At 43.7% G+C, this 15,442-nt stretch overlaps 1 protein-coding gene across 5 annotated transcripts in view; it reads left to right on the top strand.

Moving 5' to 3' along the window:
- Positions 1-2,241: 2,241 nt before the first annotated feature.
- Positions 2,242-15,442, top strand: part of GRHL1 (grainyhead like transcription factor 1) — a 53,563-nt gene continuing 40,362 nt past the window's right edge. For 3 of the 5 annotated variants that reach the window (XM_049652538.1, XM_049652537.1, XM_049652539.1), the window contains exons 1-7: positions 2,242-3,315; positions 5,651-5,721; positions 7,604-7,994; positions 9,030-9,106; positions 10,557-10,713; positions 11,171-11,282; positions 12,279-12,373. In XM_049652538.1, the coding sequence (XP_049508495.1) occupies positions 3,250-3,315; positions 5,651-5,721; positions 7,604-7,994; positions 9,030-9,106; positions 10,557-10,713; positions 11,171-11,282; positions 12,279-12,373 (969 nt within the window). In that variant the 5' untranslated portion in view covers positions 2,242-3,249. Of the gene's footprint in view, positions 3,316-5,650; positions 5,722-7,603; positions 7,995-9,029; positions 9,107-10,556; positions 10,714-11,170; positions 11,283-12,278; positions 12,374-15,442 lie in introns of those variants that run through there. The other 2 variants (XM_049652542.1, XM_049652541.1) reach the window with 1 other exon arrangement.

Here is a 15,442-nt window from a genome sequence, read left to right as displayed (position 1 = left end):
GGCGAGGCCCGGCGGGCGGGCGGACGGACGGACGGACGGGGGTGTGAGGCCGGGCGCGGGGCGAGGCCCGGCGGGCGGGGTCGAAGCCGGCCGGCCGGGCTGGGGGCGCGTCTCGCCGACCACTTTCTTCGCCGCCGCGGCCTCTGCCCTTCAACACCCCCTCCCCCGCGCCTTTGTTCCTCCGAAGCCCCCGGGGAGACCCTTGCCTTGGGGACTCGATTCCGGAGAGGACAGCTCCCTGCTCGGCCCCCCTCCGCCTCGGCGGCACCACCCCGCGGGCGCGCCCCCATCTCCGCTCGGCTGGTGGCCCGGGTGCGGGGAGGGAGATTCGTGGTGCCGCGCCTGTCGGGCTGTGGCCGCAACGCGTGGACCTCCCCCCCCCCCCGAGCGGGGTCGCGTTTGCTCGGGGGGGACTCGCTCCCCCGCTGAAAGGTAGATGTCTCGGGTAATCAGTCCCCTGTCGCCCAGCGGTCTCCTGCCTGCAGTCCGCCTGCTAGAACTTCCGAAAGGAGAGATTTAGGGAAAAGTTGAAGTGCTCTGGTGTCCTGGCATCTTTTTTTTCCCCTTGGCTGGCTGTGTGAGTGAGAAAATTGTTGTAGGAGTTATTTTGCCACTTGCATCATTGATGGTAATTACAGATTACTGTAATTAAAAATCCTCAGAAAAGATCAGGAGGATGAAATCGTCGAAATCAGGGTGATAAACAGAAAAGTCCTGGGCTAATATGTCTTTTGGAGTTTGTGATTAAAGAAATATTTTTGACCCGTGCAAGGTGGTAATGTAAGATGTTAACATTAAGGGACACGGGGTGAGGGATATTCCTGTATTTTCTTTGCAGCTTTTCTGTAAATATAAAATTGTTCCGAAATAAAAAAAGTTTTAAGAAAAAAGTGAATGGCACCAAAGGAATGGGTATATTTCAGATCAGTAAATCCAGATCAGACGTATTCCTTCCAGGTTGTAACTTACGTGTGCTCTTTTTCTGATTGAGGGGGTTAGATTGTGTATGGGATATCTTAAATGGATTAACCTGGTGTTGTCCATTAAGTGATCACTTGAAATACATTTCAGAAATCTTGGAGAGCTCATTGGTGAAGGGTTTAAGACTTCCCCAAGGCAGTGAGGGCCCTTTAGGGACTAGCACCTGCCAGTGCCCGGCTGTCCTAGGAGGAAGTAGACTAAGACAGGCAACTGGGGACTGTTTGTTTCTTGACTTCGGGTTTAGATAAGGCAAATTTCCAAAGCTAAAATTTTGGCCTCTGGCACGCTTTGGAAATGTAAGGCACCTACCTTCAGGGTGATCCCAAACAAAGCCATTTGCAAAAAATATTTTCTGTTGCCTGGACAAATTTGGGATGGGGGTGGGAGAAGAAGGGAAGCTGAAAAACTAGCATTACGGGAATTGAATGAGCCAAGTGCTGTCATAATCTTCTGGAAGTAGCTATTACACTATTAATAATAGCTTAGCCATGCCCCAGTAAATCACCTCAAGATAGCACTGATTCAGTAGTTAACACTCGGCTCGGAATGGTGTAGGCAGTGCCCTTTTGTATGTGACGTGTTTATTTCTTGTGCGTGTGAGATTTAAATCCACTCCTGCATTTCTAAGCAAACTGCCTCCTTGAGTTTGTTTTGTGTTAAAATAGTACTTGCACCACCTCGAGTCTTCTTTTCCTGCGAAATGTAAGCTCCTTGGATTTTATGCCTAGACATGAGTTTAAACCACTGACTTTGAAAGAAGACCTGATTTTGAGGTTACGTGGTCGGCCCGTGTCCCCACCCCTTTTCAAAGATGTTCTCCTTTCTCAAAATCCGTATCTGCTTTTAAAGGGCCTGGGTGACTGCCAAACCCTAACCTGTGTTGATTACTTGAAAAGATAATCAATCTTTCTACATTCACTTTTAGAGTAGGCAGGTCACCTTTAGGCCATTTAACATATTTCATTTGTGTGTTGCAATGAGGCCTGATCCTTAAATTTGCTTGTTAGAATAGTGATAATTCAGAGCCGTTTTGAACATTAACAGGTTTTTGGTGGGGGTTTTTTTGTTTTTTTTTTTTTGCCCCTTCAACTTCATTTTGCTGGAGTGAGTGTTCCATTTTTTCTCTTTATTGACTTATTAAATAGCGCCAACCGAACAGTTGTTGAGACTGTTTACATTTCAGGGTTTTAGAATCAGTCATGTTTGTTTTAATCTTTAAAATTAAATCTTCTGTAAGACTCTACTAAGATCTCCGTTGATTTTTCTGGATTTGTCCCACCAAACGACAGTGTTGAAACGAAACCGTTCTTGCCCGGTGTGAGAAACTAGAAAAGATTTTTAAAAACAAGATTTCCCACCTATTTTTTTTTTGAAAAAGCTCCTTTCGTTCAGTGGCTTTATTTATTGTCGTAGATTCTCAAGTGTTTATCTCTGAGATAAACAGTTAACTCCCATGCCAGAAACTTATGCCTCCTTATTGATTTACAGTCCCCTTTGGCCACATTCCATGCTCAATCTGCTGGGAATCAGTAGAATATTCTAACTTTCTCATATACCCCGGAGGATTAAGCGAAGTTTCCCTTTTTCTTTCCGCCCCCTCCTCCTCTCCCCCTTCTTTGTGGGTAGGAAGGTTTTTAAGGCATGATATCAACAGGAGAAGGAAGGAAATAACATGTAGCAGCATGATGATCGAACCACGTATACTCTTCTTGAGGAGGGTACAGTCCTGATCGGAGAGGTCTGAAGGGAGTGAATGTTCTGTTTTGCCTGACTTTGTCCTTGTGTTTGTTTACTTAAGTGTTTGAATAGCCTGACATTTTCTTAGAGCATTTTTTTGTTTTGCTTCGTTTTGCCAAACACTAGATCCTGGGTGACAGGTACAGGTAAACCGCCTAAGGTTTAGGTTCCCTGGCTGCCTAAATACCTTGCGTCTTACTGGGTGACCCCTCGGCGTGCATGTAAGTGGGTTGTCTCCTGGTCTTGTGTTCATTTTCTTTGCCAGGGCGGGTCGCTGATGAAACACTAAAGAACAAAGCTATTTGATTGGAACGGCAAGGAATTGGTTGTTTGGGTCTTGAAAAATGAGCTTATGGTGCCTTGCGGTAAAAAGCGCGATGTACATACACGTGTTTCTGATTTCTCCGAAGCAAACGGCCGGTGTTGGTTCTTCAGAACGAAGCACTTTATCCACAGCGGCGCTCCTACACTAGCGAGGATGAAGCCTGGAAGTCCTTCCTGGAAAACCCTCTCACCGCAGCAACCAAAGCAATGATGAGCATCAATGGGGACGAAGACAGCGCGGCCGCCCTGGGCTTGCTCTATGACTATTACAAGGTGGATTCGCCTCCTCTTTTACAAACCTAACAACAGTCCGAGATGCACTTGCTTCAACAGCATATAAAACAGTAATTTGCTGGCAGAGTGTAATGCAAGTTGCTTCTCTAGTGACTATAAATAGTCTAATGAGTACTTTGGCTTACTGTGGTTCAAAGCTGAAAAGGGACGATCATAGAATCAAAGGGTTGTTTTTGCAGTGCGTGCAGTAGCCTGCTGTGCTAGCTCTATCTGAGAGGCGAAGCTGCCGCAGAAGAAAATGGTAAGCTGTGTCGCATCGAGATTGAACGTTTTACCAAAGGTACTTCTTAGTGCCCTCAAGCAGAGACCGTGGTTCATTTACCTGCGCTCCAGCCGACATTCTGACGCAGTCAGAGTGACTTCCTTTTCCTTACGTGACATGACAGAGCTTTTGATTTGCTTGTAGGAGTCATGAAGGGAAAAAAAGCTAGTTTCTAGTCTTGGACTTGCTTGTTCTATGCTCAGGGTATATCTCGTTGCCTATTTCTATAGGTCAGTCCTAATTAGATATCATTTATTCTCTGCCTGAAGTCTTACGTGGTGTTCCTACCTGGAGATTGGTATCCTCGTCGTCGTCCTCATAATACTAGCCACCGCTTACTGATCGTCTGTGTCACACGCTAGACGTGTTACCAGCACGTGTGTTCTTTTTGATCCCTCCAGAAAGCCTGCAAAATATGTGTTACTATCCCTATTTTGCAGATGGGAAAAAATTAAGTCCTCAAGTCACACAGCCAGGATGCGTAGCGGCCAGGGTCTCAGTCCCGGTCTGGATTGTGCCAAAGTCACCCTCTTCAGTATGCCGTGCCGTCTCCCCTGGGACACACTTTGCTTCCTGTATTTACTTTGGCATTTTTCTCTCTGCCCAACGATAGTATGTGGAGATGGCCATACGTTACAGTTTGGTTTTGCCCTGTTTTTTTCGTTTTTAAAACTTCCAAAGCCATAGGAAACTTACATTTGGTTGGAAAATTAACCCCCAGATACAGTCACCTAGATTCACCAGTTGCTTGCCTTCTGTTCCCTTCTGGCACTGTATTCTTTCCGGAATACGAGAGATGCAGAGGGGACAAAAGCAAAGAACATAGTTTGATTATGGTCGCCAAATAGAGTGGGACCTAAACACAAGATTTAATTATTTTCTTATGTGAGGCTGTGTATCCGACGTGTTGTGTTTGAGAGGCTGAGGTAAGATTTGTTTTGTTTTGTTTCCTTTGAATATGAAGGGAAACTTGTGCCTCGGGATGCTGGAAGAAATCTTTGCCTGGGAAGTGTAGCCGAAGAATTCCTTTAAAGTGGAGCTTATGATGTATCTGTTCTCCTTACGGCTTGTTTTATTGACTCAATCAGTATAAAAAATCATAAGTTCCTAAGTATTATGAAGTTTGAGGTTACATATTTGTTTAGGTTTTTTTTTTTTTTTTTTTGTATTTATCTGGAGAGGGAGAGAGAGAGGGAGTGCGCACACAAGCAGGGAAGGTGTAGAGAGGGAGAGAAAGAGAATTCCGAGCAGTCTCTGTACCGTCGACCCAGAGCCCGATGCGGGGCTTGATCTCACAAACTGTGAGGTCACGACCTGAGCTGAAACCGAGAATCGGAGGCTTAACTGACTGAGCTACCCAGGCGCCCCAAGAAGTTTCATGTTTGTAACTGAAATTTTGAGAATGGGAAAACACCAACAAGTTTAGTGGCAGAAAGACTGATGTAATAATACTGATTGTAGTGCTTGAATATGTGTATGTTTTAAATATAGGGTCCTAGAAGTATCTTACATCTTAGGGGGAGATAAATCATCACGTCTGTACTGTAAAGGTGACAATCTTATGTCTGTATGTCAGACTTCTTATGATGGGTGTAGGGTGATTTTCTTTTCTAAATGAACTGATGAGTCTGAGGGGTTTTTTCTGCATTTGATCTGAAAGGTAGGGCAATGGAAAGGAGCGGCGAGAACACCGCTAGAGTCCAGTTGGGTTTTCAGTCTTCTTGTTTGTTCCATCACGTGGATAAATGGGTAACACCGGGCCAGTGGTTTTTGTTTAAGAGATGAGCCCAAACTCAATGACAGATTGAATTTGTGATGCCCTGAGTTTATTTGGCAGCTAAAGAATCGTTGGCTTTTGCTTATTAACCTGGTGACCAGAACGTAAGCTCTTGGGGGCAGACGCTGCCTTCATCGCGTCGTCCCCACAGCCTGGCATCGGGTGGGTGGTCTGGTAGACCCTGTGAATGGTTGAACTTCACTGAAAAATAAAAGGCTGTGTCTATACTCCACTAAGTGAGAACTGAATTGTCGTCTCGTGTGTTCATATCTAAGGTTCCAAGAGAGAGGCGATCGTCAACAGCAAAGCCAGACGTTGAGCACCCAGAACCAGATCACAGTAAGAGGTAATGTCTAATAGCATAAAATCCTACTCTTGAAAAATGCCAGGTTTCTGCGAAAAGAAGACTGGGAGTTTGTTTAAACGAGAAAGCTCTGGTGGAAGAGATAGGGGACAATTATGATTCTATCGCTCTGAAAAGTTACCAGGTTCTTTAGACATAGTTGCCTTTTCTGGAAAACAAAGCATTAACCCTCTTTTCCTGTGGAGGGATGTTTTTAGTAAGAACGGAAGGGGAAGGGACGTGTTTGCTTATCCTCTTTGAGGTTCTCTCAAAAAAGGTGTGGCTTAATGCAATGGTAGGGGTCCTTTTAAAGAAATTAAGTAGCCAGCAATCTTGAATAATTGCCTAAGCAAAACTTAATGAAGTAGCTCGTGTTCCCAATTCGTGTTGAAGTTATTTTGAAAACATTTTAGGTTAAAACTTCTAGAAAATTAAGGCTTCGCTTTGGCCAGGAAAAAAAATTAAATACACCTTTTAAATTTCCCTGTGTTCTATTAGTAATAGAGGAGTAAAACATTTTTAAAGAAAGAATGACCACTCAGAATCCCACCGTCTTGACGATTTCTTTATTTACTATTTGGGTGTGTGTGCACATTTTATGCGGTTGTGGTTGTATTCACAGATCGGATTTGATAGTTTGGGTTCTGCCTAATCCCTTCTGTGAGTGTTTTCCACGTTGCTGTTTTAATCGTCATAATTACCCTTTGGAGAAGGGCTGATGGCTTTTATTATGTTACTCTTTATCATCGGCATTTTCAAACAACAGAAGTAGAGAAATAATATAAACCCACATACATCATTCCTAGCTTCAGCAGTTACTGACATGATTCCTCCTGTTTGATCTACTCTTCCCTGTTCTCCAACTGTTAAATTCACTTTGTATTTTATTTGTTTTTTGCTGTAGTTATTTTAAAGCAAAACTCAGTGTCCTAACATTAAGTCCCTGTCTAATTTTTTTACTACCACGAAGGCTTACTGACCCACTTTCTAGATCGCTGTTTCCTTTTTTCTTTCTTGAGGATAAATTCTTGGGAGTGAATTTACGGTTCGAGGTTCGAACATTTCATTGATCATGCTCTTTTCTGCAAAGGTCAGCCTGTATTGTTTGAGGGGGCTTTGAAAATTCACGAACTGTGCCCTGGACGGGAAATCATCTTCTGTTGCCCAGGGTAGTAATTAAAGCAAAAAATAATTTCATGCAAATTTATCTACCTGTACGGTGTAACCGTAGGTTTTCTTGTGATGGTAGAGAGAGCCGCGTAAGTGTAGGTACTAGGGAGAGTGGTGGCCGAGTAGGGACAGTTCATACTTGGCGAACCCTTGTGCACCAGGCATTATTAGACACGATCTGGTGTGCCGTCTCATTTCATCTCGCCACGACCTTGTGAGGATAGATACCCCTGTTATCCCCGCTTTAGAGAGGAGCACGCAGTTACAAAGAGATGAGATAGCTTGCTAAAGGTCATAGAGTTTGCACCAAGGCCGTCTGACTCTGGAACCGGTACTTGAACCGTCTTCTGCTCCGGCCATTAGGTTTGTATCTTTGAGCTTCTAATGAGATAGGATAATTTTATCAGGATTATTGAGAATAAAGAGAACTGCGAGGTGTCTGTGTTTCAAATGAAATTTTACTTAATACTTTTGGATTTTACTTGACCGATGACTATGAAGTCTTTTTTTCTTTCTCTAGTAATGGAATGTCATTGGCATTTTCTATTTATGTGGTTCTTCCCCAGTATTGTAGTATTGTTATTATTATTATTATTATTATTATTATTGCTGCACAGGACCCAGCAGCCCACTGCCATTAGGAACAGTTAAAAATTGTCAAAGAACTGTATCGGCATTGAATTTGAAAACACAGTTTTCTTTTCTTTTCTTAAAGAAACAGCATACCAAGTGTGACTGAGCAGTCCCTCGTTTCTGCTGGAGAAAACAGAGTGCAAGTACTGAAAAATGTGCCATTTAACATCGTTCTTCCCCATGGCAACCAACTGGGCGTTGATAAGAGAGGCCATCTAACGGCTCCCGATACAACAGTCACTGTCTCCATAGCAACGATGCCTACCCACTCCATCAAGACAGAAACCCAGCCCCATGGCTTCGCTGTGGGAATCTCTCCAGCAGTGTATCATCCTGAGCCCACTGAGCGGGTGGTGGTTTTCGACCGGAACCTTAACGCTGACCAGTTCAGCTCTGGTGCTCAACCCCCAAATGCTCAGAGGCGAACTCCAGACTCTACCTTCTCAGAGACCTTCAAGGAAGGCGTTCAGGAGGTACAGGAAATGAAAGCATCTTCCTAAGACATTTGTGTGTTTGTATAAGTATTGAGTTCCACCTCTTCCTTGTTACGTAAGCTTGAAACTCAGCCTGAAACGAATGGATTAGGAACAAAAGATTTTTTTTTCCTAAGAGAAAAGGCCCATGGGTATAATTTGTAAACTAAACCTACAAAACCAGAAATGATTATCAAGGGCACATGGCTAATCTTACCAGCATTTGAGTTAACAATTATGATTTCAGCTAAGTGATTTGTTGGAGAAAGGGAACCCCGGGCATAATCTTCCATCGACAACAGAGATCTCCACATAAGTCTCTTCTCAGCTTTTGTCCTAGACCAAAACAAGATTCCTGCAATTGCTCTTAACATAAAATGATTTATCATGGACTTGCTTGGTCTCTCTCGGTTGGTAGTGTGGTCAGGGAGGCAGTGGGTCTTGATGACAAGTGCGGTGTGTGAAATTTACAAATTAACCCCCAAGGCTTCTGGGGGGTTTTGTGGCGATGAACACCTGTCAGGTAAAAATTAGGGACTGAAGATGTTCGAAGCCATCTTTAACGTCTCACGGGGGACAGGAGCATCTGTCTGCTTATGGAGTTAAGGACTAGAATAGTAGCGTTTTCCGAGACAATGCACCGATCCACCCAGCCACGGTACAGACCTGATACTGTATCTTTGCTTGGTACGATGATTCCTAAAAGTCACGAGATTTTGGTTGCAGATTCTAGAGTTTGAACAGAAGTGAGATGTGTGGGAAAGATGGGAAAAGGGAATAACGTAGCACTCTGTGGGAGTACCCGCGGAGATTGTCCCCGTCGGATTGAGTGGCATGTAACATGGGTGGGTATTTTTCTTTCTTTTTGGTTTTCTCTTTACATCTTTTGTAGAGTGAAAATTTTTATTTTAAAATGAATATTGAATGAGCAGTGGGTTGCTGTAAGCCACATACTCCTGTGCTGTACCGGATATTGGTCTTTAGTAAGCCTGATAACCAGTTAAATAGTTGTGGCTTATTGCATTGATATTTCAGGTTTTCTTCCCCTCGGATCTCAGTCTGCGGATGCCTGGCATGAATTCAGAGGACTATGTTTTTGACAGTGTTTCTGGGTAATCGTTGTCTTTTAATTTGATTTTTAACTTTCAGCTCTTACGACTTTTTTGTTAATCTGATACTGGAAAATCAGAGGTGGCTTTGGTGTGCTTTCACCTGTATCTCAACTACAGTTACTGTGGTGTCATCTTTGCTCGAGTCCGTTTAACCTTGGAATCTGTACTGTGTTTCACGTTTCCTTAATTCTTGGTGTTGGTGCTTTTCCTTTCCTTCGGTTTCCTTATGTGATGGCTGCAGAATGGAATCTAAAAGAAGAGGTGAGGGGATTCAACTAGATCTCCGAGCTCCCTTCTGTTTGCAAGAGTGTGTACTTCTGTGAGAATTTAGGAACACCATCAGGTGGATAAAGGCTTTTATTCGTGATTAGGCTCACTAGCGGTAAAATAAATGAGGTCAGCTTTCTTCTAACCTGACAACCTCTTCTTTTAAAACCTCACGAGATTGTGTCACACACTGGGAATATGAGTATCTTCCAAATGAAGTGTGGAAATGTAAAAACACCTCCAGAGGGTTTTTAAAAGAGCTTAGGATTTCATTTTATAATTTCGTTCTTTGCAGTTTTTGGTATGTTGTCTTTTGAAGCGAACCCCGTTTATTTGAAAGCCTAGGATTTTGTGGGAATTGAGACTTCCCTTAGAGACCTGCCTCAAGGAGCGGGAGTCACAGACTCAAATGCCTTTAGGATCTCAGATAGGGGTCGCCACCCTTTTTCTGTAAAGAATCAGATAGTATATATTGAAGCTTTGTGGGCCTCCCAGCCTCTGTCGCAACTGCCCGGCTCTGCCACTCCAGCACAAAAGCAGCTGCAGATGACATGTAAATAAAGGGTGTGGTTGTGGTCCATAAAACTTGATTTATAAAAATGGGTGTAATTTTCGACATCTGGCCTAGGAAGGTTATTGAACACCTTTAGGGAGATTTATGCGTGTTACTTTAAGGTGGTAGGAAATGTAGGGAATCGTGGAATGCCCATCTAGACATTAAATTGCAAGCAAAACCAACAAAAAAAGTGCGGTGCAGACCACATCAGATTTCATCAGAGGACTACCAGCCACCTGTTTGCAACCTTTGCAATGTCTTCTGGTTGCAACCAGATTGGCAACATGTCTTGGGAGATTTCCTTCCAAAATCCTTTTTTGGTCATGGGTATCTTTAGTACCCTTTGCTTCCCAACTTCGAATTTTTAACGTTACTTCCTAGAATCTCTAGGAGGCATTTTGTAGCCCCACATAGGAGAGATTGAAGGATTTCCGTGTCGCTAAAGACAACCTTTCTCGTGGAAGAAGTACCAGTGCCATTTATGATGTGACATAGTCAGTTGGATGTTTCCTGGTAGTCGCCTGTTGGCATACATCCACACTGAAGCGTTTCAGGATTGAGCTCAAGCATAAAGGAAGCTTCCCAAAGAGTGGCTTAGAGATCTGTGACTTTTGTTTCATTCTTTAGGAACAACTTTGAATATACCCTAGAAGCCTCAAAGTCGCTTCGACAGAAGCCAGGAGATAGCACCATGACATACCTAAACAAAGGCCAGTTCTACCCTGTCACCTTGAAGGAGGTGAACAGCAGCGAGGGCATCCAGCGGCCCATCAGCAAAGTCCGAGTAAGTTCTGCTCTCAGTTCTGTTCTCTAGGAAAGCTAGTCAGAGCTTAGCATTCCCCAGTCTGAAGAACATCAAAATGAAGATCTAAAATTGCGGTTTCAGGGGCGTCTCGGTGGCTCAGTCGGTTGAGCGTCCGGCTTCAGCTCAGGTCACGATCTCGCGGTCCGTGGGTTCGAGCCCCGCGTCGGGCTCTGTGCCGACAGCTCGGAGCCCGGAGCCTGCTTCCCATTCTGTCTCTCTCTCTCTCTCTCTGCCCCTCCTCTGCTTGCATTCTCCTCTCTCTCTCTCTCTCTCTCTCTCTCTCAAAACTAAATAAACATTTACAAAAAAATTAAAAAATAAAATAAAATAAAATGGCGGTTTTAAGCCTTCCCTGTAAAACATAACACTAAGTTTTCCGAAAGATCCTTGCCTCCCCCTTCAGTGTCTTCATGTTATAATGCCTTCTCTTTCGTAGAGTGTGATCATGGTGGTTTTTGCAGAAGACAAAAGCCGAGAAGATCAGTTAAGGCATTGGAAATACTGGCACTCCCGACAGCACACAGCTAAACAAAGATGCATTGATATCGGTAAGTAGCTCCGGAGCCCGCTTTTATTCCCAGAGGTGCACGCATCCAGTTTTCTGATTCCAGTTATTTTTGGCAGTGACTGGCTTCCTGCCGAAAGCATTTGAATTTTTATGCCAGCTACTGATCTGTTCCAAACCCTGTCCTCGGCCTCCTGGAATCAGTGCTCTTAACCTTACTTCCTTCATGAGGACATGTGGCCCGTGCAGTGGCTGTCCACATGACACCGGGACCGGAGGCTGTGTAGCCTGCTCACGCGAGTGTGCCCTGCTCTTTGGTCTGCGGAGTTTTTGAGGTGAAATGTGTTCTCGAAGAGATTCCCGATCATTTGTAAATGATAGTAAGGTGGACAAAAACCCTAAAGAAACAAGTAAAAGGAAAAACGGCTGGCGTGCACTTCCCTGACAGTGTCCCCTGGTCGCATGTTGAAGTGCACCGCTAGACTCTTCCGTCTTCAAAGAGACCCGGAGATGCGTCACTTGGGGTGTAACAGCAGACCTGTGCAAATCCATGTTTAATGAAGTGGCTTTATGAGAATGAATGCCTGGTCTCTTGCTGTGTATATAAGTTTCATATAAAACCATTATCTATATCGCAAGATGGCTCTTAACCTGAGTGTTGCTGCTGCTTTTTTTTTTTTTTTTTTTTTTGTCTTTTTTAACTTTCGTGGTCTCTTTTCAGAACAGTGAAAAGAACTGAGTTCTGATCTTGGCTCTCGGGGCCAGTTTCGTGACCTTGGGACAGTTACTGAAACTTTTTAATCCTAAGTATCTTAATTTTGACATAAGGGGAAAAAATTAAATACTACATTGACTTGCCTCTATCTTAAGAGCGCTGTGATTTTTTTTTCTTCATTTTTTGAACGCTTTTCAACCCAACAAAATGTTAAATTAAGTTTTTCAGAGGTGATAATATGAAAAACCAAATTGTACTTTGAACTGCTGTAATCTCGTGCTGGAACCAGAAATCACAAATTTCTCTCTCTCGTCACTCATATAGCCGACTATAAAGAAAGCTTTAATACCATCAGTAACATTGAGGAGATTGCATATAACGCCATTTCCTTCACTTGGGACATAAACGACGAAGCAAAGGTAGGTAATGGAGTTCAGGGCCTTTTCTGTTTCCAGCTTCGTGAGGAAAAGTGGGAGGAGTTTAATGATTTGACAACTGATCTTTTTCTCTCTTTTTTTTTTATGGTTTTACACGTTTTCATTCTTTTTTTTTTTTTTAAAGTTTATTTATTTATTTTGAGAGAGACAGACAGCATATGTGCGTGTGGACGTGCGGGGCAGAGAGAGAGGGAGAAACAGACTCCCAAGCAGGTTCCGAGCTGTCAGCGTGGAGTCCGGCATGGGACTCGATCTCATGAACCGTGAAACCATGACCTAAGATGAAATCAAGAGTCAGATGCTTAGCCGACCGAGCCACCCAGAGCCCCTTCGTGTTTTCATTCTTTTGCTCGGGAATAGGAGAATAGGCTCGGCTAAGAAGATAGGTTCTAGCCGTTCAGTCGTGCCGTGCATGGAAAGGAGACAAGACTTTGGGAGGAGAAATAGCCACTGTGTCATCAGCGGTGCCCTCTCTTCCGCTGGGTCAGCGTCAGCTGGGTGGTTGACTTCCTCTCTCTTCAGCATTGTACATTTTCGGAAGTACAGCTTCTTGCCAGATGCTCTGAAACTGCCCTTGACCCCTCTCCGTCCCCGGAAAAGAACCACACGTGGCGCAGCATGCGAGCCCGCGGGGTGGGTGGGAGCCTGTCACTGCACGCTGTGCGGCGTGGAGCCTGACGCCTCATTCTCTGTGCTCCGTTCCCTCATTTGCGGAGCTCATACCTGCCTCCTCTCTCCTGCGGGCACGTCGTGGGCTTATTCAAACGGTGCCTCTGTCGGAGCTTCTTCAGAAAGGCCCTTAAATACAAGTTGTTGGTAGCAGTGCTCTCGTATCGTTGCTCTCAAATACAGCTCGTGGAAGGCTCTCCTCTCTCGGGGTTTTAAAGTGAAGAATTACCTCCGATTCACGTGGTCATTTGGATCATTCTTTTTTTTTTTTTTTTTTTTTTTTTAACATTCATTCATTTTTGAGAGACGGAGCGCGAGCCAGGGAGGGGCAGAGAGGGAGACACAGAATCCGAAACAGGCTCCGGGCTCTGAGCTGTCAGCACAGGGCCCGAACCCACGAACCTCGAGATCGTGACCTGAGCCGAAGTTGGACGCTTAACCGGCTGTGCCACCCAGGCACCCCTGGATCATTCTAATTGGAGTTCGGGGCCCTTTTAAGAAAAATTAAACATATTCTCAAGTCCTTTCTGCCCTTCCCACAGATTCCTTTTAGAATAATCCCTCTTTCACTAAATTATTAGAGTTTGAGTATTTATTTTTTTCTTTGGATTAGTTTAAAAATTGGGAGCTGAGGCAACACGAGAAACATAAAATTTTTGGACAGTTAGTGTAAATCCGCTCTTTACTATTTGTTGCGCTTTTCTACATCAAGGTCCCGGTATAAACCGAGGATAACCTTCCTGTCCTTCTCAACCTCTTTTTGTTTTTTGTTTGTCTGTTTACTTTATTCAACAAGAATTTTAGCCATTATGGAGTAAGTCTGCCTGAGGTACTAATTATTACATAATTTAATTTTTTACTGCCTAGGGTTGCTTTTAAAAAATCCTACGAGTGGATTCTTGAGGACCATGTTAACTTTGTAGTAGGATTGCTTTCCTTTCTTACTCTGGGCGCCCTGTCCAAGGCAAAGACGTGTCCTCAGTGGAGGATGTGGTGAGTGGGTCTGCCCGTCTGTAAGGAAGTGTGGGTTATTGTAGTTGCACTGAGGTGTTCCTCCTGACCACCTTGATCCTATACAAGTGTCCTCAGGTTGCTTAGTCCAGAGTTCGGTGCTTGATTAAACCACAAATTCACTACAGAAGAGCTGTTAGGAGGAAAAGTAAACTTTTCACTTTATATCATGGTTGTTACGGTTATTTTGAAATTAAATATCGTAGTAAGACTCAGCAGCCTGCAAGAACAGTTGGCTCTGTGCCCTCTGGGTGCTTCTGTTATAAAAGCAAACCGGGGATAGGTTTCCTGTTTGCCATTAGGGACTAATTGAGAAATTGTGGAAGAGGTGATTGAGAACATCGAAGTCCTGAGCCCACTTTGCTGACTTACCTGTGACCTTGGGTTTAGTCCCTTGGTTTACTCGCTCAGTTTTCTCCCCTCTATCCCCCTAGGAAAACAAAAAGCCTAGGGTGGCCAACTCTCTTTTCTGTTGGCACATCATCAAGTTAATAAGCACTTGTCAGAGTGCGAGGAGAGCTGGGCGGAAAGCCCTGCATATGGGCAGGGTGCTTTGTTTGTTTGATGTGTCACTCTCCAGGATGGGAGTGAAGCCAAGATGACGGGTGGGATAACGGCTGCTTTTATTCTGGAAGACCTTCAGCATATTTGTATTAAAGAGAAATATTGCTGGAGGTGTGTCTTAAGTAGTCTTAATAGCTACCTGTTAATTGGTATAGGTAAGTTCAGTTTCATTTCCCCCTTCAGACCCCCAACGCTGACTTGATCTTTAAGCTTTTGCCTGCTGCCGGAAAGAGTTCCTGCCATTTCTTAACGAGGCCGTTACCTTTTGATGCTGATAGCAGGCATCTGCTTCAAGCGTGTGTTGGAATTCAGTATCTAGATTTTTTGCCTTCCCTGGCCAAGTGGAGGTTTTCTGTTTTTACACTTAAAGTAATTGATGCCCCAGGGCAGCTAGAGTGAACAAGTAAATGTGCAGAATCTTGTGTAGGTTTTTTTTTTTTTTTGCTTCTTTTTCAAAAGTATCCACTTTCTTTGCCCACTTACTTGTTCAAAGTTGGAATACATTTGTTGATTCTTAATTCCAGTGCATTCTCCCCCATACACGTAAGGGTTTAGTGTGTGTGTGTGTGTGTGTGTGTATACTGTATACATATATATATGTGTATATGTACATATATGTGTATGTATATGTATACTACATGTAGTATACACATACTATGTAGTATACACATAGTATACGTATACTATATATTACTACATGTATAGTATATACGTATACTATATATTACTACATATATAGTATACGTATACTATGTATTACTACATATATAGTATACGTATACTATGTATTACTACATATATAGTATA

Source organism: Panthera uncia (assembly GCF_023721935.1).
Source record: "Panthera uncia isolate 11264 chromosome A3 unlocalized genomic scaffold, Puncia_PCG_1.0 HiC_scaffold_12, whole genome shotgun sequence".
Lineage (NCBI taxonomy): Eukaryota > Metazoa > Chordata > Mammalia > Carnivora > Felidae > Panthera > Panthera uncia.
The sequence above is the reverse complement of the archived record's forward strand: the minus strand, read 5'-3'. Positions and strand labels throughout refer to the sequence as shown.